The following is a 22,771-nucleotide window of genomic DNA, read 5'->3' on the forward strand; positions in this document are numbered from 1 at the left end:
AGATTTAGAGACTAGAACAGGGAATGAAGGGAAAGAACTGTTTTCGAGAGAGGACAAGTGAAGAAGGCTTGATATTAGAAAAGGATGAAGAGAATTTAATCTGTAAGCCTAGATCCTGGGAACTGGCAGGGCACAGGAAGAAGGGTGGTTAATGTTGAAAAGCATGCTTTGGAGTGTGTAGTCGGGCAGAAGGAGTGCGTTTTTCCGTATGCACGACAAAAATGTGTCAGGTGACGGAAATGTCCTGGGTGTAGACTGCTCTACACACTGAGTGAGTGTATTTATGTTGGTGTAACGATCCAGTGTTGTTTCTCCATTGGTTAGATGATAGAGCAATGACATCACCGGGATAACATTACGTTGACTTCATTTATATCCAGATTCAGCCTCCCTGACCTGATCTTACCCTGGATCTCTCTGAGTTAAATTAGTCACCTGACTACATAATGTTCCATGATTTCCGCCTTTTTTAGAAACTAATGTGGACCAGATAATGCTTAGTAGGTGACACCTTGGCAGTGACTTTCTGCAGTTTCTGCAGTTCCTTTTAAAATTTCCTTTTTCTTGTCTTTTGGGTCCTTTTCAGATACTGGCTAATCCGGCGTCACTCTGGTTTTCTCCCCCGCGCATCGCCCCCTGCCACGCTTCGCGCTCCTCACTTCCTAGACTCGATTCTGACTCGCTTCAGTCCCGCGCCCTGTTATTTCATTGCTTTCGAATAACTCTGCTTCTGCCTCGGTGTCGCGCTCGGCGATTTTGTTTCCCTCCATTTCTGTCCTACCACATAAAAAAAACTGAAGCCGCCGCCTGTGTTTCCCTCTTCTGAGATGCTCTCGGCGTTAATATGTAGAGTTTAGGAGGAGTGACAGCTTGCTTGCCCTCTGCGTCTCCCTAATAATCTCCGCTCCCCCACTCATTTCTCAAGACTCTCTCCTCTCAAGCACTTATTGCTCCGGAGCCTGATTCACTCCCGTACGTTTAAAAACGAACGGATTGTGTTTTTACACCTTAATGTAGCTACGTTTAAGTATGAACCCAGGCGGAAAACCGGTTTTTCATGCATTCGTATAACTTTCCAGCTTGGATAAAGATGACTTCATTCATTTATTTATTTTTAAATCCCGAACACATAACGCTAGTAACGTTTCAGTATCAATCTTACAGTTGGCGTTAACTGAGAACAGATTGGTAATTAATTAACCATGACCGGAGAGGATGAGGGAGGGGAAGAAAAAGGCAGGAGGGGTATATTATGGATGACGGTGGTGGGGAGCGGCTGCATGCAAGGGGCAATCCGTAGCAAAGTCACCTGTGGGGAAATCCCCGCTGCTCAAAAATGAGCCACATTTAAAGGCAAGACAGTTAGGGGGTCGTTCCCGTTGACTGTCCGAGACGTTACTGTTTGTGCTTGTGTGTTTGTTTACCCTGTGCAGTATGTGTATGCAGAGCGCACTGCGTTTAGTATAATAGTGTTTAATTATGCACATACCATATGTTAGCATGTGTCCATTATCGGCAATGATATTGCAATATCTGCTCACGCAAGTACAGTATAATGGTAGAAGTTAGGCTGTTCGTACAATGTGTTGGTGTGAATTCCTTGCAACACATTTAAAACAACGAACCAGCGGGTGTGCTGTTCGTGTTAAATGTGTTAAGTTAGCATAGCGCACGGACACCTGAGCTGATACAGTATCACATGAAAGGGTACAACATGTAAGGCAATATTAGCCGAATCAGAATTACATGGAAAGGTTTTGCCAGCTGAATTTTCATGGTATGTCGAGTATCGCAGGCGAGGGCCTTGCGTGGAGACTAGGAATACAGTATGATGTAAGGCAAGTGGTGGAAAACTGTGACAGGTGCAATGCCTATCTACCTCTTTAGGGGGCAACAGTACGAGGCAGCCATTGGTGTCGATGTGAAAGAACTGATCGCCTGACCCAAATAACAGACATCATATAAACTAGAGGGCTATCATGCCAAGAGGCAGATGCTCAACCCAGTCCCCTTCTGTCAACAATCAGACACACCAACAGGATGCGAGTTATACCAGCAGCTTTCGAAAAGGAGCAAGCTAAGAGGTTTAAATCATGATGATCAATGAAGGTATTATGGGAAAAGGGCCTTGCTTGCTCTGAAGGGTCTGTAAGTGTCCATAGGTGCCATAATTTACCATTTGGCTCACTACAGATTTGTATTCAGCCACCTTGCTGTGTACTGCAAGCGGTGGACACCTGGGGGAGAGATGATGGTCCGCTTTCGAGGGCCAGGTGAGCGGCAGCTGTGACACATGCGTTTGTGAGAGCCGGCGTCTGTCAGTTAGCACATGGCTTGCCTGTCTGGGGAAATGAACTATGGGCAGTCGGATCACAAGGGCGACAGAAGTGCAGACGTTTGCACAGGTCTTGAAGTGCCAGACTGTACACTCTGCGTGTTTGTATATACAGAGTAATGCATAAATTTGTGTGTGTGCGGTTCTCTGCCTGTGAGGGGCGCTGCATCTGGTCCTCACCCCCCCCCCCCCCTTCCCGCCTGTGTGTGTCTCTGAGAGCTTTGCTGGTCTCTGCATGATGGGCCAATGCCAAGCCCACAAGTATCAATCAGAGGGAGTGATGGAGAGAGTGTGAGGAGGAGAGAACACAAGAGGGGGGAGGGGGTGTAGAGCAGCAAGCCAACTGCAAGACAGGACTGTGCTTCTCTAGGGAGGAACTAAACCACAAATAAAGAAAATATCAAATGTTGAAAAATGTATAATAAAAATACATACATCTATAAAATAATAATTCAAATAATATATCTTAATTAAAAAAAAAAAAAACAGTGATTTGCCTGAGCTCCTCCCCTGAATCTATGTTAATTAATGTTGAGGCCCTCATGAATCCAAACCTTAAAGAAACATATTTATTTTACTATAACAGATAAGATAAGATTCCCAGGACTGTTTATCATTTTTAAATTAATGATTGTAGAGTATTCTAACACAAACCCTTAGTATTTTTACAATTTCTAGACGAGATTCGATCACAAATATCTACGGCAATGTTTAATTTACGTTTACGTTTTGGTCGCGCGTATGCACCCATTCAGACATTAGTGCGTGTCGCATCATAATCTTCGACTGAACTTTTAGTCACAGAAATTTACATCAGTTGACATTTTATTAGTTGTAGCTCTGCAGTATACTATGGTGTTGGGCTTTCATTTCGGTGGACAGTCTTCATAATCCAAAAGAAGCCACGATTCATATCTCTAAAATCAGCTCTGCTTCCAGTATATTTTTGAATGGCCTGGAATGGATGCAGCCCATGGCAACCGCTTCTGAGGCTTGTGTCAGGAGCGCCCGCTGTGATAATGTAAGAAAGAAACACTTTGAGCCAAGATCTTTGTTAAAGAAGAAAGAAACAAACGGATCAAGTGCGCAAACGCTCGAAACGCGTGGTCCTGTGAAGCCGCTGTAACGCAGCGGCAGCTTTCCATGTGTTACAACGAGTTTAATCAATTTGCAGATGTCCTGTTTCTTAATTCATACATTCTACATGAGGTCAACACTGCGAAAAAAAATGTGATGTAAAAAACACGACATGGGGGGAATCCTTCTTTCGTTATGGGGATTGTTACTACGTCAGCTACCTAAAAAGAGTAAGAACGTTCTAACTTTTCCGTTGTCTCAACTCAAACTATAGTCAATGCTCTCACAGTTTTTATTGTATTGAAAACCAGTTAGGCTTAAAGTGTCAAGACAACAATTTCGGAAAACCAGATTTCTCAGTTCCCTGGTCGCTTAATCGACAAATGCAAGAAACGGTAACCCAAAGACAAAAAAAAAAAACACAAGGACATTTAAATTCTTTTTTTTATTATTGTACTTTCATGCGTTTAACGTGTGAGAAATTTGTATTTCATAAGTAACTTTAGAACATTAAGCCACTGTATTTCCTTATAATGTCTTTTATGGAACGGTAAGATTTAACGTGAATTTCACAAATTTGTCTTCGGATTACAGTCGCAGGCAAAGTGTAAGAAAAAGTTGGTCTTTCTAAGTTGTAGCTTTGGGCCACGTTAAGTTGATTTCACGTCCCTTCGCGGATAGCAAACATATTAGGTCTGGTTGATAGGTATTAAATCGTCCATTCACGTATGACATAACTATTTTACTGCTGTTTATTGGAAATGTATATAGTTCACATAGAAATATATTAGCAGAAATAGAGTTAGCACTTGTGTGTTACTTAACGTAAATTAGCATTTTATAACGCATTGGCGCTTAGCGTTTTGACAGGTCTCTCGCTTCTGCTAAATTCTGGTTAATTGAGCGTCGGTACCGTGCTGACGGCAGCCTGTTCCGTGACAGTACAAAGGCGCGGTGTCATCACACAGAAGAATAAAGAATGAAGCGAAACCAGGTTATTTATATATTTTACACGTTTCGTAACACAAAATTCCAATATGCAATTATGTAAAGAAACAACACAATTTAATACACGCGTTTTGTAATTTTATTACTATTAATATAATTCTGCGACAACCACACAGTCACCAATGACATTCTGATTTTTGGTGAAATTCTGTATTTTCTTGCTAATGATTCGGTTTAATTGCGAACAAACGAATAGGCCCAAATAAATCCTGCTATGTCATCTAAATGCCACGTCATCTAGATATCACAGGATTGGTTTATTGAAAGCGGGTGTTGATTGATGGGTCGTTGATGTAGGTCAGAGGGTCGTTGGGCTAAAGGTCATTGGGTAAATTGATAAAACAGGCGCCAGTCGGTAGTGCTCGTGACCGCGTGTCCGTTTTAATAGTATGATGGTAATTTCCGTGGTACCCTCGAGACCACGGCTTGATTGCCGTATTAAATTTAACTATATGTTTGGGGGAAATTGTACTTTCCCTGACTGTGTACTTCAATATATACGCGAATATACTTAATGTGTTTTACAGAATTATAGTACACATGGCGAACGTAAGAGCTTTGTAATTATTGGATGAATTTTTAAGTATTACTGTAATTACTATGACCTGTACTCATGTTCGGAGTAGTTGGGAGTTTCTGACATTATGACGAAATTAAGTGATTAAATCAAAGAGCAGCTCTTCATTAAAAGACGTAGGCCTGTATATCAAGGGCCTAAGTTTGTTTTCGATACTGGACCAAACCAACCCCGGCCTCTCTTAACACACCCCATACTCCCAAAATACTGAAGGGACGTGTCCGCACCTAAGAATACGCCCATGCAGTATATTAAATTTATTTGTCAGAAAAATTGTAACTTATATGATGATGTCGCCAAGTGATCCATACTCATTTAGCTTGATGGCAGCTATTTCAAGACTAATGACGACGTTACAGGATTTGCCTCTGATGGTCGCTCGTAAACGTGCACCAATGAACTCTCTTAGGTGTCACAGGGGTGATTAAGAGTGCAATCTGTCTAAGGGGGGCTGGGTATTAAGCTTGAATTAAAGAAACCCGTCAAAGCAGCGTCTTTTCTAATCGGCAACCTAACTGTTCCAGCTTTAAGTACTCCGTTGGTTAGGGTGAGTAATAGTGTGTATTTGCATGTGACGGTAATTATGTGTATTTATGCCACCGAAGAATTGTTTGTGTATAATATACATTAGAATCTTTTTCATGAATTTGAGCACCAACAGATATTGCATACAAATGTAATTGTTAAATACGTAACGCTATATATAGAGTAGTGTGTTGTAAATGGAATAATATGAAATTGTAATGTAGATTATTTTTACTTCCCCGCTGGTATGCTTTGAACTGAGTATTACAGTACATTGGATGAAGTTGCTGTGTCGTGAGCCATTTGCGCCCATAACACGCTTCGCGTATACCAGTGTTCAGGGTTTGAAACCGATGTCTCCTTTGAGGCGTTAAATCATTAATTTAACGTCATCAGCGATTTCATTTTCCATCCATTTTTTAGGTCTTTTTTTGTTGCTTTGTCAGCCACACGAACGTTTCCATTTCCCCGTGTGTGTGTTTCTTGTAGGTAGCACAGTGGCTCAGTGGGTAGCTGAGCTTGGGGATCAAATCCTGGCTGAGCTGAACCGTTTGTCGCGTGCGTTCCTCCGCAGCGCAAAGACACAGAGATGCTAATTAAGCTGACTGCGTGTTTCCCATAACGTGTGAGCCTGTGTACATGTATACCCTGATAAATTGGCATCCCATTCAGGGTGGGCCCTAACCCTGACCAGGATACAGTAAAATCCCGTTATAGTGGACTCGCATATAACGGAATTTCGCTTATAAGGGACAGACGCTCTTAGCTGTAGTTTTGCTCGCCATAACGGACATGCAGGCTCCGCCTACAAGTCGCGTGGCGTGCCCGGTGATATCCAGAGCAGATACGTAGTCGGGATTATTAAGTGTCACTCTTCTGATCAGGTAAACTTGGATTACTACATGTAGAATATAATAATCTATATCAGAAGTGTGTCTGCTGGGGTGTGGCATGAGTAAATGGTGTCCTGTAGTTGTGTTCTGGGCATACAGCAACTCTGGATATAACGGGCTTTGGATATAACGGACTGTTTTGCCAGGTCCGTTGAAGTCCGTTATAACGGGATTTTACTGTAAGTGGTTGTAGGATGGATGGATGGGTATTATTCTTGTCAGTACCCTTAGTTTTGTATATCCAGTTTAAATGTATCAATTCATATAATCAATAAATCGCAAATGTATGAATTCATATTCAGTGTCTGCCGTTATAATCTTCGGGTGCTTCATTGTGATAAATGGAAGATGTCCGTTATGTTCTTTATCTGTCAGAGCACCTCTCATGCAAGTCAATGCGGAGCAAAGGCAGCAATGTTTTAATATATACTGGGTCGGTGCATTGTAACTCATTTTCGTGATACATTTTGAGTAACATTGGAAAGGTGATACCTAGATCTCAGGGTTCCTGTCACTGTAGACGTGTGTGTGTGTGTGTGTGTGTGTGTGTGTGTGTGTGTGTGTGTGCAGGTGTGTGTGTGAGTCATGGTGGCGTGAATCAGTCTGTGTGAAAGTGCACCCCAGAAGGTGTCTGTGCTGAATATTGTAGAGTGTACAAGGTGTCAGCGTGTATCAGTGTGTAAAGTGTACCGGCGTGTATCAACACTTTATTTGAATTGTTTCCATGGAAACCGGCCACTGTTAGAGATGTATGGATACTTTTATTGTCCTCTTGAGAATAAGGCTAGAATATTTCTACTTTTTTCGTTTGTATATTCATTAATTGCCATTCCCTCCTCTCTGTCATTCACCCTTTGCTGAAGCCCCCCTCTTTCTCCTCCTCTGCTGTGCCCCCCCTTGACTGTATTTTGAGTCTTTCCAACCCCGCCTCTTCGCCTTCTCTATCTTCTATCCCTTCTTCACATCCCCCTAACCCTTATCCCTGCTCTCTCTGGGGTGCCTTATTTTGCACATTGTTTCTTGCTGCCTTCTCTCTTTCTCCATCCTTTCTTTCCTCCATCTTCACTCCTCCCATCCTCCCCCAACCTTTCACCAGCTTGCCTTTTAGAAAAGTAAGCAAATGATAATTAGCATGTGGACCTGTAATTACAGCTGACAAACTTCTAGCAATTAATCGTCTTAAAGATGCGTCTTGTCATCACACTCGCAGTACACCTCCTTACTCTCTCCCTCTCTCCCCCCTCTCTTTGTCACCCCTTCGGTATGCATTTACTATATAGTTCTTATCCATCTTTCCGTTCTGTTCCATTGTCTGTCCATTGTTTGTTCTGTATGTTCCTCTACCTATAATATGTTCTCTCGCTCTGCGTTACCTTGGCTTGTAAATAGTTTAATATTTCACATGTGGGTTGGTCAAACGCCATCATGCTATGACTAAGTATACAAGCTGTCTGCCCCCCCTCCCCTCCCAGTACGCCATCACTGTTAATGAGACAGGATATAGATAATCTCAAGCCATCCAAAGACTTTCTGAGGAGGGTGGAATGGAGAGAAGGAGACTTGGAGGTCAAGAGTGGATGTATGTGTGTTGGGGTCTGAAAGGCAAAGATGGGAACTAGTGAATCAGTTCATCAGTGGGTGACCAGACCTGCCAGTCAGCAGGATAAAAAGTCACCATAGCTATCTGGGAATTGGTAAGATTTCAGCCAGTGCTGATCTCTGCGACTGCTAAGACCTGCGACTGCTAAGACCTGCGACTGCTAAGACCTGCGACTGCTAAGACCTGTCCCACTGATGCTCTCTTGCGAAGCTGCTTCTTTACCCTCTCTGTACTTTGCATAACCTCATCCCCGAGTACCTCCCATTTATGACCCTCTGCTCATGAATAAGTACTTATATTGAAGTATTCCTTGATGCTGACCTTTTCTATCCCCCTCAGAAGATGTACAATTAGATCTTATTCCCCCTCAGTCACCTCAGCTTGAGACTAAAGAGGTTTATTTCTGACTTATACATATATATGGCTAGTGTGGTAATCAGTCTATCAGTCATTCTGTGGCCGGTCTCTGTTGTTCCCTTGCTCTCGTCCTTTCGCTCTGTCTGAGAGCTGTCCTGGGCCGCTCCTTGTGTGTGATATATAAGAGGACATTATTCCAGATATTTAGTCAGATTTTTTGCTTGCGTATGTATTCCGGCTTGCCGCTGTGCGTGTGGGTTTATGAGCTGCCCATGCAGTCTGTGCAGCAGATATTCATATGTGTTTTAACCCATCTCTCCTCCTGTTGTCTTTGTCACGTAGATTTTCTTACCATGTTCAATGAATGCGCCTCTACATCTCGTCAAGGGTTGTATGGATGGAGCTGACCATCCCTGTCTCCTCTCTCTCTCTCTCTTCTTCCTAGGGATTGCTTTTACACTCCTCCATCATGCCTTTCTGCCTCTCCGCTTCTCCTCCTCAAGACCGGCGTATCACCCCACTCTTCTCCCCCCCCGAAAGCGCCCCCTCTGCCCACAGGACGCCATTCCTGTCCCTCTCTGTAATTGTCCTCGTCCTGCTGCTGTTCCCAGTCTGCGAGTCCCGGCGAGGCGGAGGAGGCGGGGCCGGCGGTGGCGACAGGGGCGGGGCTGTGATCATCCCACCTCATTACCCACCGGTGGTGGCCCTCCCGCCCCCCTCCTCCAAGTTGTCCCACGGCCTGAGCATCGCCGTGGTGCTGGTGGGCAACTCCAGCGAGCTGGCACTGGCCGAGAGCCGCGAGAAGGAGGACTTCCTGCACATGCCGCTGCCGCCCAACGTGGAGCTGGTCACCATGAACAGGACGGACCCCAAGAGCATCATCACGTGCATCTGTGACCTGATGACCAAGCACTGGCTGCAGGGCGTGGTGTTCGGCGACGACACCGACCAGGAGGCCATCGCCCAGATCCTGGACTTCATCTCGGCCCAGACGCACATCCCCATCCTGGGCATCCGTGGGGGCTCCTCCATGATCATGGTCGCCAAGGTACGGTCGGAGCCCGGGAGCTGCAGGTGTGACGCCTTGGAGATTTCGTGAGCTTTCGGCGGTGCTTTGAGGATGTATGCGAATGCCGTTTCTTGGGTGTCTGCCTGTGGCTGCTAGAGAGGGAGGGGCAGCTTGAAGTATGAGCGAGAGCTTTGGCCTTTGGAGTGGGAGGAAGGCCAAACAGAGACGGGGAGGGGGATGGAGCCAGTGTGAGTGTGGGCTGCATTAAGCTCATCAGTTTGTTACTTTATGGAATTTATAGACAAATCCGTAGTGGTGCCAGAGGGAGGGATATTTTTATTATTCTTTTGGTTAATTTGTTACTATTGGGGTGGAAACCGCATTGCCAATGTAAACCAACCAATAGGATTTTGAATCTGAGGCTCTGTCCTCCGACAAGTCCCGCCCCCTGGCCCTGTGTGGACTCTGCTGTTGCATACCTGAAATTAGTCTTTTTGTCTCACTGGTGCGACTGGGGCTCTCATTTTAACGCAAGCATTTCCCAGGGCCCGCCCCAGACGGAGAGCTTGGAGCTTGTAATAGATTCCCCATCCTCCCACACCGCAGTCGTGTCCGGAATATTAGCCTCGCTAACCAAGAATGCCACGTGGCGGGGCTGGGGGAGGGGGGGGTTTCGGCCACACATTTGTAAGTATGACATGGCGAGCACCCAGGGGAGCGAGTGTGTGGAATTTAATGCCACCCGACAGCCTGGAAAGGCAGGTACTCTGGCTGCCTCAGACCTAATAAAAAAACATTCAATTAGCGGAGGGTCAGCAAGTCCGAGGCATGTGGCACCTCGTAAATTACTTCATAAATCTCCCAGAAACAAGAAACTGGTGCATTGGTCCAGAATACTTAAGAGTCCGCTGTCGATGAGGACTCCTGGCTGTTAAAACTGTTAATTTTGTTAAAGTTTATTGTAATTGCAGTCGACTGTTGCATTTAGTCGATAAATTGGCGGCTTTATTCTGAGCAGAACTGTATGTAAGCGTGTCAGTTCAGGGCTCTTCCTGGCAAACCGCTGCCCAGGAGAGTCCACGTCCTCAGCTGCTCTGCCCTCGGATAGCACACGCTAATACGGACGAGCTCGCAGAAACCCATTGGTGATTTGGAGCGTACTTCTGGGAAGGTGGGGCGAGGGGGGAGGGGTGTTCAGTAAGACAGTTCCGTGGGGGAATAAACGAGGAGAGGATGGATACTGAACGTGCCGATGCGTAGAGGAATCCACCGGAGCAGAGAACGCGTGTCAGAGGGCTATGGCAAATGGATCTCTCTCTTCCCGCATCCATCTGAGGTGTCCTGACCTTCGGGAAGACTGGGAATGGTGAATCGCTGTGCGGAGGGTTAGCAGAGGAGGGAACGAAAGCCGGTAGGCCGCAGTTTTTTCACGGAGAGCACCGGGAAATGGAAGAAAGGCGAGTTGCGGTGGGAGCGAACAAGAGGGTTGAGGAAAATGCCAGGGGAGAAGTGGACTGAGCGTGAAATGGAACAAGCAAGCCTGAAAGAAACGGAGAGATGAAAAGTGAACTTGTAGAGGAAAAATTCTTTCCCTGTCTTCCCTTCGATGATTATCATCCTCTTGTCCCCCTCCTCTCTTTCTCTCTCCCTTTCTTCCTCCCTCCCTCTCTCACACAGCAGGCTGAATGCAGCTGATACTGTTGGCATGGCAACCCATTGCACGCGCAACTATATCTAAAACGGGGGGGGAGAAAGGGATGTATATTTTCTCCAGCTAAAGAGAATGAAAGTGAGTGGATGCCTGAGGTAGAGGAGGATGACAAAAAGGAGAGGAGCGGACATGCATGCTGTATCTGTGCGGCGCGAAAGACTGAAAAGCAGAGAGAAGGATGAATGGAGGGAACGGGAGGGTGGGCTCTTTGGACAAGAAACAGCTATTTGTTGGAACAATGGATACAGAAGATGTTGGAGAAGGGAGAGAATGTTTTAGTGCGAGATGGAGAAACATGGGAAATAAAATGAAGTGGAATGTAGACGGATGAGGGAGGAGATGCAGGGTAGTGATGGTGAGATTTTGCATGTGTCTGATGTCCCAGTGAGTTCACGCTCAGAACGCCCCCCCCCCCCCCCCGACTCCTGCTCACACCCCTCCTAGACAGCAGGTGTAACTCCTCTCCGGCACTCCTGAGACGCTGCTTGTAGACATCCCATAATGACCCGGGAAGGGGGGGGCCCACTTCATCTCGGACGCCACCTGACATGCTCCCCTCTACAGTGCTCACTGGCGTCCCCGCTGGCACGTGGGAGTCACTGCAGGATTTATTTTCCGCACCCCTAGCCTGAAGAGCGCGATGCAGCGTTCAGGATCCGCAGCTAACTATCTGTATTTATTCATAATTATTCTCAAAGTAAAAGGCTGACAGGTTGCAGCCCTAACTCCCGCTGACATGATGTAAGCGAAATATAAATGCCTGTTTGTTTACTATGCTGTTTGAATTCAGATCGCTTTTTTAGCTTTGTTAAATAACATATATCTTCCAACCTCCTTTGCTGGGCAGGGAGCAGCACGGGGCCTTAGCTGGGCGGCGAAGGGCACAAGGCAGAGGTGCACCCTGCCTGGGATGCTAGTTCTTTGCAGGGCATGTATAAACACACACACAATGGGTAATTGAAAATGCTAATTAACCTAACTGCATGTCTTTGAACTGCGAGAGGAAGCTAGTGTACCCAGAGGAAGCCCCCGCAACACAGAGAGCATGCAAACACACACACACACACACACACAGAACAGAGCCACTACTCTAACCCTAACCCTCCAGATACCGAGGTAATAGCACTACCTGCTGAGCTGCCACTCTGCCCATTAATAACCTACTTCATCCATTTATTTGGTTAACCATCTCTTCCATAAATAGACAAATTTTGTTTTAAGGATTTTTGATTGCGGTTCATTCTGCTAGCAGCCGAGGACAGTGATTGGCTGAGAGCAGCATTACATCACTCTTCCCTCCTTGTGGCTTAACAGTGAAGTGTGTGAAAGTGGTAGTTTGGAAACTTCTTTGAAGGGGGGGGCCCCCCACCACCCACCAAATGAAAACAGGGCAGAGTTAGGGGGCCCGCTATCACAAATGTGTGATGTCATGCTTAAGAACCAGGGGGCGCTTCAACACCTTTATTTCCTCTTAAATTCTCGGCTTGTAATTGTTCTAGCGATTCCCATTTGAAACGAGCACTACCAGAATGTTCCGCCTTCATGTCGTTCTGGGATTCTACAGATTTGGTGCGCGTGCACCTTAATGGCCTCATATCACGCTTTTACGTGCCGGGGGAACGGTGGACGATTTAAAGGTGCAGCACGTTATGTTTTATAGGGCACTGGAGCGGGCTGGGGGGCTGTGCAGGTGTGCGAGGCACACCCGTGTGGGAAGAGAGGGGCACTCCCCCCCGGCATGCCACGTGGCACTGCTGCTCCCTAATAACCCCCACCCCCCCTCCTCCCAGCACAGAGACATTCTGCTGTCAGGACAGATTTCAGGCTAATGAATGAGGGTTGGGATAGATCCTTTTGCGGGAGCCCGAGGGGGGAGGGGGGTGCGGCAAGGCCGGAGCTCCGGGAATCTCAGAGGGATTTGGTCACGGGAGCCGGACGCTTCGCGCAGAGGTGGCCTTCCTGAATCCCTCCATGCCTCCCTCCCCGGCATCTATCCACTGCCAGCCAGCTGCGGTTTGTAATGTATTTTTTAATTTCTTAAATCTGTGCCCGAGTGGCTGGCCCTGGCCACCAGTCCGGTGACTGTGCACGCGATGCCTCATTTTGTAACAGCGTTCCGAATTGTCATTCGCTCTATTATGGTGCGTTGTTCCGTCCCATAGATCAACATTCGCCATTATAGAACGCTTTTGCAATTAGGATACGTCCCAGAAGATAAAGGGATTAAAATAGAGCCAGAGTCTGTCCTGCGCCCCCCTCCCTTCACATTTATCTCTCTCTCTCATTCTCTCGCTTTCCTTTATTGTGCAGCTCATACTAGTCACAGTTCTGCCGTCTATTACTCTGTCTTTCTTCCCCAACCTCAAAGGAATTAAAAAAGCGTAAATCTTTATTTGGAGTTCTGCCTTAAAAACCATGGAGGGGAGGGAGCCTGCAGTTCTGAATGCGATTTTTCCTGCGCCGGGCTTATCCCCAAACCCATTTTGTTTGTTCCGTGTCCCGGAACCTGTCCCGCTTCTAAAACACTCCCCCGGTTCTTCTCGTCCTTTAGCCTGGTGTGAGCCTTTGCCCCCTTTCTCTGTCTTTGATCCCCCCCCCCCCCCCCCCCCCCCCCATCTCCAGCCGCTTTGGATGTGGGATTTGAAAGGCAGTGGCCTGCGCCTTGATATCGCATGTGGTCTGAAACTCGGTCTGATCAGCATGAGGGGAAGCAGCTGTATGAGAGAGTTACATCCCCTCCTGTGGTGGTACTGTGGGGAGAGGGTTGGGGGGGGGGGGCTGCTGCCTAAATCCATGTCTGTGCTGCGTGGGCCAAGCACTGAGCCAGAAGGCGCCCCCTCTGGTGTGAGTCACCCATCAGGAGTGAGCCGAGCGCCAGCCGTCCCCCTCTCCTCTCCTCTCCTCTCCTCTTCCCGACCCGCAGCTCCTTCTCCTCGTCCATCTTCCTTCTGACTCCTTCCTGCCCCTTGGCTCTCAGTCCTGATATCCTGCCATCCTGTGTCATCTTTGCCCCGTCTGGCCCTCTGCAGTTCCCCCCCCCGCCCTGCCCCGCCCCATCCAACCTTGTCGTTCTCTCAGTTTCCTCCACGTCACCCAGCTGTCTCTGTTAGCTCGGGCTCTGCCCTCGTCTCCCCCCGCATGCGCCGGTAAGTGGCTCTTGCCCTCGGCTTCTGGACCTGCTGTCTCCCTTCTTGTCGTCTTTCTCTTTCACGGGCTGAGCCTCTTCACCTTTGCCCCTCTTCACCCGGCCAGGTGACTGATGGACAGGGGTGCTAAGCGCTGCCCTTCTGTCGAGGGGGGGTGGGATTAATGGAAAGAGGGAGAGAGATAGAGAGAGAGAGATATGAGGCGTTCAGTCCATTACTGGCAAGCTCAGCTGGGCATAGACAAAGGGCATCTGAGCGAGGGAGGACCGGCCGCTTGGGCACCTGCCTCTCAGGGTGCTGCATTCAGATTGAAATGGCCAGTATTACCATTACAGAAGGTGACTGGTCTGCAGTGAATTTTTAGCTGTCTTTTTTTTTTTGAACTGGGAAAGTGTGTCTAGCTAATCGGCTAATCGGCTAATCTGCTTTGCCGACCCATTCATCCAGGCGACTCCTATGCCGGGGGAGATTCACCCCCACCCCCCCCCCACCCCCACAGACCCCAGATGAAATGAAACAAGCTGTGATGAATTTAAACGCCGCAGTCCTGTGATCCCTACAATTGGCCACAAATGATCCCACCCTGTGTTACCAAAGCTGGCTCTTTCAAACTTGAACCGTCAACCACCCACCTTTTTAGACACATTTTGGGCTTGCAGGGTCAGCGAGTGCCTGGGGCAATTGGGGGGATAAGGGCCTCTGTCAGGGGCCCGACTGTGAAGCCTGGGATTTGAACTGGTGACCTTCTGGTCCAAGTCAAACGCAACCCTAATATATCAGGCATTGCTGATAGGTATAGCCCAACTCCACAGGCTGTCAGTGTTCAGCCATTGTTACACACGGGCGGGGGGGGGGGCACAGGCACACATGTGTGCATACATGTGATCATACACACGGCAGCCATGTTCGTTGGTTTGTGTGTTTTTTGTGATGAGACTTTATTGTCATTGTGTCAGAAATACAAAGAAATTTGTTTGGTAGCTCACAGCTCAGCAGCAAAGATGTATACATTCATATACCACATTAATATAAGTAAGATCGGGGAGAAGCTACTGTGAATGACTTCGGTGGGGGGTGTGAGAGGCCCCCCGCACTGGTCTGGGATCTAGACTGTATCGTCTTACCTGTAGAGACTGGGGTGAGAATACCAATGGGAGTCTCCGGAAATGGACATTTCCAACGAGCCGGAACGTGCCAGTGTCAATCACAGCCGTGCCTCGATTGCTGAGGGGGTGGTGGGGGGCTCGCTGCCCTTCCTGGGTCTGCTTTGGACCTGACCGCCGCTGAAACGGGACACTTGGCTGCTTCCACCTTCAGGAGCATCTCAGACAATCGAATGCCGATGTCAGAATGAGTGTCAGCCCTTCCAGGAGAAGCTGCTCCCTTTGGGTGGATTGTGTAATCCAGTGTGTCATGTGAGCGCATACATTTGTACACACACATGAACGTATAATGTGATGAAGTATGACAAACTCATATCCAAACCCCATCCTGCCATTGAGGATTTCTAAGGGCTTCTCATCAGCGTCGATGTCACCTAACCATCCCCCCCCCCCCCCCACACCCACCCAAGCCTCCCTGAAGTTTAGAGTCAGACGTTCACAATGGCAGCAATCGAAAATTAAAATTCAAAGGGAGCACTGGTGTTCTGAAGTGGCCTGCATCGGCGGGGCTTTTAGAGTGGATGTAATATGTAAATGTGACTTTGGACGATGCAGCACTTGAGGGAGCCGGGGGTGGGGGTCGGCGGCAACATGACCATGTCATCAGAAAGCGACGGCCCGCTCTTAGGTTTGTGTGTGATATTTTCATTTTGCGACTCCCCAGCGCTGTCAGATTTCCATTATGGGCACCTTCGCCTAGCGCATCCAATAGGCGCAGCTCTCCATGGGGCAAGAGGTGATACAAACCAGAGAGAGAGAGGGATTAAACCAACCATCCATCCATACATCCATCCATCCGTAACTGCTTATGCAGTACAAGGTCAGAGTGGGCCTGTAGCCTTTCCCAAGAAGCACAGGCCGTAAGTCGGGGCACAGCCCCTGGATGGGATGTCGGTCAGACAGCAGCTGTCTGTCGAAGCCGCCCCCCCCATGCACGGAGCTGCACACGACCACAGGTGTGCAAATGGGTTTCTTGCAAGTGTGTTCTTCTGTTTGCATACAGAGCATCTGCGTGTCGCGGTTTTTTTTTTTTTTTACTCATTTTGGACTAATGGCATCTTTAGCAAGACCGTTTCGATGGAAACCACGTTGCTACGGAAACACAGCTTGTCTCTTTGAATTAGGAATTTCTCTCTCCCTCTTTCTCCCTTTCTGTCTGTCCAGTTTTTTTCCCCCCATCTGCCAATCTGATGACACGGTGCTAGTGTAGAAATGCAAAGGTGGACGAGGACATGTGGGGACACGCTTATGGGAGCAGAAAGGTTTTCCAGAACAAGGTGGAATAATGGGCAGACAGGAGTGGTGCTTTTACTAAAGGGCAACAGGACGTGGGAAAGGGCAATGAACAGAGCGAGGAGGTGAGCGCAGGAAAGAGGGGGGGGGGAGATTGATTGTGTTCCCCTAAGTGCTTTTGGCATTATTGAAATTCTTCTGTCCTACCAATCATGCCGTTCTGAATAACACTTAGAAAGTAATGGACAGAATGATGGAAGGGGAAGGAGGGTAATGTGACAGGAGTGACGAAGGCAAAGGAACACGTGGGGAGGAACCAGGAGAAAAGAGAAGGCAAGAAGAACAGGAACCGGGAGGAAGGAAAAAGTGAGGAGAGCAGGAACCGGGAGGAAGGACCAGACAAGGGGGTGCAGGAACTCGGGAGGAAGGAGCTGGTGGGTAGAGCAGGAACCAGGAGGAAAGAACAGGTGGGGAGAGCAGGAAATGAGAGGAAGGAGAAGGCGAGCATAACAGGAACCTCCTTTTGCCTCCATAACCACTTCAGGGATAGAAGAGCTCAGAGACGCCACTCTGCACGCCATTGATTGTCAAAGTTGTAGTTTTCTAGTTGGATGTAATGACCCTAACTCATTCTCCTCTGACCTTTGGCATTAATAAGGTTTTCTCTGCCACAGAAATGCCAACGACTGGATGGTTTTTGTTCATCACACCATTTCTGTAAAATCTAGACCATGTAGTGTGTGAAAATCTGTGCTTGAGATGCTTGGACCGGCCATGTGTGGCGGCAACACCACCACGTTCAGAACCACTTACCTCCTTCGAATGCTTATCCACACAGCGACTGAACCTCAGCACTCCATCAGCATGCTGTATGTATTTGTTTTCTGCCACGTGATTGGCTGCTTGGGGTGCAGGTGCGCCTATTAAACTGGCCTCTGTGTTTATATGTAATCTCCCCGTGTCGCACACTGTGCATTCTGGGATTGGTCGAAAGCTCTTACAGGTTAAGCATTATGGTAGATGGATGGATATTTGTGTATTTTTTTCAGTTCTCCGAAATGCTCGCTGCCTCAGAGCAATTTTATTTCTTTGTTGTCTGAAGTCTAAAAATGGAAACTGTCTCCTTCCCTGCTCTCCCTGTCTGTCCGCATCCAGGGCCTGTCCTTGTCTACTTCTCTGTGTCTGTTCCTCCCTCTATCTCGGTCGCTTTCACCTCCCAGTGCTGGCGGGCCCCTATGCGAAAAATTCAGCGTACCAGAGCAGGGTCATGCCTGCTCCTACCACCTCGAGCTGAGGGGTGATTTCTAGCATTTTTTAAGGTGGGCGGGGGAGGGGGCATAAGAGGGGCTCTAAGTCATAGACAAGCCAATCGTATCGTTAGGCAGTGATATGTTTTGAATAGGTAAGTGACAGGAGAAGGGGACACTCAGCTTTCCACATGGGCCAGTGTCCGTGTGAACCCCGGAGCCTGTCCCTGGGGTCTGTCACACTTTCCCGGCTCACATTTCACACTATCTGCGGCTGAGGCACCTTCACAAGTTACCTGCCAGGACCAGCTCAAATCAGAGACGGTTTGGAGCTGACCCTTTAAGTGGATCAGTGTTCTTTTAAAGAAAAGAAAAAAAAAAAACACTTCCAGAAATATCCCCATTAGTAGAATTTATGTTCTCTAAAAGCTATAAAACTGTCACTGAATCGGTCCTGTGTGGAAGCAAATGACGTCTTTTTGTTTGTTCTGCACTTTTCCTACCCAGAATGCATCTGCATTTATGAACAGTACAGTTTCTCGAGGCACCGTCTCATCGTACACAGAAGCTGTTAGCGCCTGGCTTGTATTCATATCGTGTACGTGTCACAGTTATGTTTGTGTTAGTATATGCTGGAATATCTGGGGACACATGGGGGCCGGAGTGGTACCATGGCGTCAGTCACAGGTACCAGAATGGGCATAAGTTATGAAGGGGTTGTAAATCTCTCCAATAATCGAAACCAGCTAATGAAACCTTTTGGACCCCTTAAATGGGGTGGGTACCCCAACCTCCCCAATGCTCAACCCAAAGTTATGCCCTTGGGTGAGCACACATCACCCAGACCCCCCCCCCACCCCCAGTACCCTTCAAGTGATGGTGTGGCTGATTGATTTTAATTACAAACCCGATGTCTTGCGACACAGCGTCTCGGGCAGACGGAGTGGTGAAGGAGCAGGCGAGCAGGAGAAAGGATGAGGAGGGGGAGGGTAGGCGGCTGGGGAGGGGGTGTGACCAGCAGGATGAAGGTGAGGGGCACCGAGAGGAAGCTCTCTCCACTGCAGACCTCCTACACGTGGCCCAGGCCCTTGATTCCGCATTTGAATCTGAAAGACTGAGATCAGAGGAGCATCTCCACGTTTGTTCTCTAACACCCCCCCTCTCTTTTTTTAAAGATGTCTGCATTTTGGAGTCTATCTTGTCATCACGGCCTGATCTCCTGCCAGCGCCGGTGGTGCTCTGGGGTGTGAGGTTGACTTGCTCAGTGACAGAGAGCAGGGGGTGTGGGCGGCCCTGGCAGAGGGCAGAGTGGAGCCGTGGCCAGATGCCGGCCAGTCGCCTCAGGTGGTACAAGACACACGCTGAGGTCTAAACCTCCCACAGCGTGGGGGGGAGGGGGGGGGTCATATGTAATGGGTTTGGCCACTTGCAGGTCTGACATCCATGGCCAAACCCAGGGGACATAGACTTCAATGCTCCTGCCGTGTTTTTCTGCTGTTAAGGTGAAGCAGTTCTGCATTGACCTCGTTGGGTCTCCGCTCTCCGAGTCTGAAGGAGAGTGATGCCCTGTATGTATTCGATTCCCTACTGAATCACCACCTCCTCCTATGCCCGCTTGACCGCCACCTCCCTCTGTACTCCTGCATACAGTCAGCAATCCCAATCTCTCCCAGAGGTGCACTGGCGGTTTGCCATTCAGGGCATTTTTCCGGTGGGCTGATTGCCTTTGGGGTAATTTGTCATACAACCCCACCCTCTTCAGAAAAAAGTGGTGACCCGCCCCCCCAAAAAAAAAAAAAAAAAAGTACAATAATTAAACCCAGACACAAGATTTTCTCCCTTTGTGTCTGTTGGCATGCGCCCGTCTGTGTGCGTGTGCGTGAATGAGTGTGATTAAAGCGGCGCGTGGGATGCGGCCGGTCTGGGTTCCCTAGCAGCCAGTGGAAGCCGCTCAGTTAATGGGTCACGGGTTTAATGTTTCATTCTGCTTCGCTTGTGTCACATTCTGCCATCCGCTCCCTGCCAGCGCAGGAGTAGGCCAGTGGGCACATTCAGGCCACTTCCTGTTGGCCCACATCGCGAGGACGAAACCCCTTCAGCGATTAACCAGCCCTTCCACCGTCCGCGCTGCCTGTAACCGGAATAGCGGGAGCGGCCCTGGAACTGAGGGGGGGGGGGGGGTGGGGGGGGGGAGAGCCCAGTTTGACGCTGGGGGAGACTCGGGGAAAAGGGACTTTGTGTTGGATTGGAAAGCGGGCAAGGTGGGACATCGCAGAGCCTCTTAGTGAAGTTTGGAAAGTCAAGCCGGGGAAGTGGGGGTGTTGGAGAAGGGGGGGTGCTGGCTCACTGTCTCTCACGGCCGTGCGGTCTGTTACGCTTCGGTGCTGTCTGGGCCATGCCAAGAAAGCAGATTTGGGCAGGATTGTGGGGAGGGGGAGGCAGGAGGCAGAGTGGGTTCACAGTTGTCCTCTGTGGGGGCTGTTTGTGTGGCTCAAGGGGGTAGACAGGGGTCACACAGGCACTGAAACTGCCTGATCTGATCCCTGGGCACCCTCGGGGCTGCACATACTGCCCCCTAGGGGCAGAACTAGGGTGAATCGCTGCCCGCGTATGCTTGCAGGAGGACGCCTGCATTCCAGCTCTGGCTCCGGATTGGCCGGCAGCCGTTGCTGAAAAGACCGCTGCCGACGCGCCGGGACTCAATCTGTCACCAAGTTCTGGTGCATGAGCGGCGGTCTGGAATTCGGCTGCTTGGCGTGCGGGAACACGGAAGCGCTCCGTGCCAAAGCGTGTCCCGCTTGGACGCTCGCGCGTGTTCACACATCACAGACATGTCGGAGGCACCCCTCTCCGCATGTGTTTTCATCTGGTTTGGTATTTCGATGCAGTGAAACAGTCGAGCCCCGTTTAAATACATTTAATCTCACCTGACATGTATGCGCAAGCAGTGAGACTCTTCCGGAGATTACCGTGCCCGAAGACGACGGCTTCATTAAGCGCATAATCAATCAAAATGAACATCAGCAGATCCGTGTCACTGGCGGTTCTATCTGACCACGTGACACGAAGACGACTGGAAAAAAGCACCAGCCCATCTTCTGAGGGTAGGACCTTGCCCGTTAGCTGCTTGAACCTGTAACCTTCTTTATGGAGCTACACCTCCCGCCCCAGTTCTGCTGTACATGGAGATCGGCTCTGGGGACCATTTCTCGTCGGAATGAGATCTCTGGCAGCCCACAGCGAGTTTCAGCCTCACGGGTACGAATTACATTAAGCCTCCATTAAAATCGCACAAAGAACTTCTAATTAATAAATAAAGGAGAGTCTATTGCAAGTGCCGTTAACACCTGCTGCCCTGCTCCCCTCACACCTATCAATGATTACTTTTTAGTTGTTTAGTTGCTGGGACAATTCTATATACATTTTTTTTAATGGCGGGGGTCATAATTCATAATGATGGGCCACCTGGTGACTGGACACTCCAGGGGCCAGTCAGCAGCATCCGAGTCTCTATGACTCCGCCCCTTTTTAAATTTTTGTCTAAGACCGTAAGGGACTTTTGCCTTATTCTGGGTGGGGTGTTGCTAGGGGCAGGTTTCTGATAGCTGGGGGTGGTTTCGATTATCTCATCCTGGGCCTTTCCCCTCGAACCCACGCGCCTCCTCTTTCACCGATTATTTTTCTGTCTTCCTGTCACATTTTCCCCTCCGGAAAGAGTTCTTCATTCGAATCTGAATAGTGTCCAGGACAGAATTAGACAAAATACTTTAATCAAGACCGGGGTTTTTAAATTAAAGTTAAAAAAAGAAAAGGGGTGGGAGGGGGGCTGAATATAGTTAAAATAAGGTTGCTGCTAATTATATGATGGCTCGGCGACTGTAAGACGTAATTACATTCATGTGTATTAGATTAAAGACAAGAATAAAAAAATGCAATGATGAGGAAAATGGAAGCATCAGAGATGGAGGGAAGGAATGAGAAGGAGAAGAGTGGAAGAGGGGCGGAATTCCGGTAACTTCGCGCCGAAGGGTTTTCATTAAAAAAAAAAAAAAAAGGAATGTGAATGTTATTCAGCGCTCGGGATTGATCGAGAGTGCAGCTTCACAGCGTGTGTGACTGTGCGTGAAAACAAAAGGCTGTTTCGAAACCCCCCCCCCCGGCAGGTGTGCGTGGCTGGCCGGTGTGTGCGTGAGCGTGGTGTTCCATGCGTCCGTTCCCGGGAATCGGCAGCCTTGCGCTGATCCCCAGCCGAGGCCCAGCTGATGTCTCCCCGCTCTACTCCTCCATCTCGGCGACTTCCTGCCATGTGGGCCGAGTGGCGAATCGGCTGGCATGTCGCTCCCCCTGCATACTTAATTAAGGACAGGCTTCCTGGCTCCGACGGGTACGTGCGCTTGGCATAGCATTCCAGGAGGTATTACTCAAATGCACTCGCTCCCGCGGCAGGGCGGCGACTCGGGGAAGGAGTCCACTCGTATGTACATAACTTGAGAGAACGCCATGCATCGCTCTGGCTGGCAAAATGTGCCAGAATGTTCCACCATCTGTATTGAGGCAGAGCCCTCCGCAGTGGTATACGGGATCAGTGGTGTGGGTCATTCAGAGGTCTTTGTGCTCCGTGATCATATGTGCTGGATGTTTGCTTATGTGTGAGGTTGTTTGTTGTGTTTGTGTATGTGTCATTTACAGAACAGTTTGTACGTGTCTGAGAGATTATTGCTATTTTTTGTATCTGTCAGTACAGCATGCGTGTCTGTGCGCTTCTGTGTGACTGTACTCCGTACTGTGTGTGTCTGTTCGGTTCATTATGTACCGTTGGCGTGTGTCTGTACAGTATGTGTTGGTGCAGACTACATTTCCGTTTATGTCCACCGTGCTCTGTGAGAGACA

General features: G+C 48.7%; 1 protein-coding gene across 1 annotated transcript in view; it reads left to right on the forward strand.

The window, feature by feature from the left end:
• LOC125742325 (glutamate receptor ionotropic, NMDA 2B-like) overlaps positions 1 to 22,771 on the forward strand; it is a 35,224-nt gene that overhangs the window by 8,790 nt on the left and 3,663 nt on the right. The window contains exon 3 of the mRNA XM_049014231.1: positions 8,818 to 9,420. Within this exon, the coding sequence (XP_048870188.1) occupies positions 8,818 to 9,420 (603 nt within the window). The remainder of the gene's footprint in view (positions 1 to 8,817; positions 9,421 to 22,771) is intronic.

This window comes from Brienomyrus brachyistius, chromosome 5, assembly GCF_023856365.1.
Source record: "Brienomyrus brachyistius isolate T26 chromosome 5, BBRACH_0.4, whole genome shotgun sequence".
In the NCBI taxonomy this organism is placed as follows: Eukaryota; Metazoa; Chordata; class Actinopteri; order Osteoglossiformes; family Mormyridae; genus Brienomyrus; species Brienomyrus brachyistius.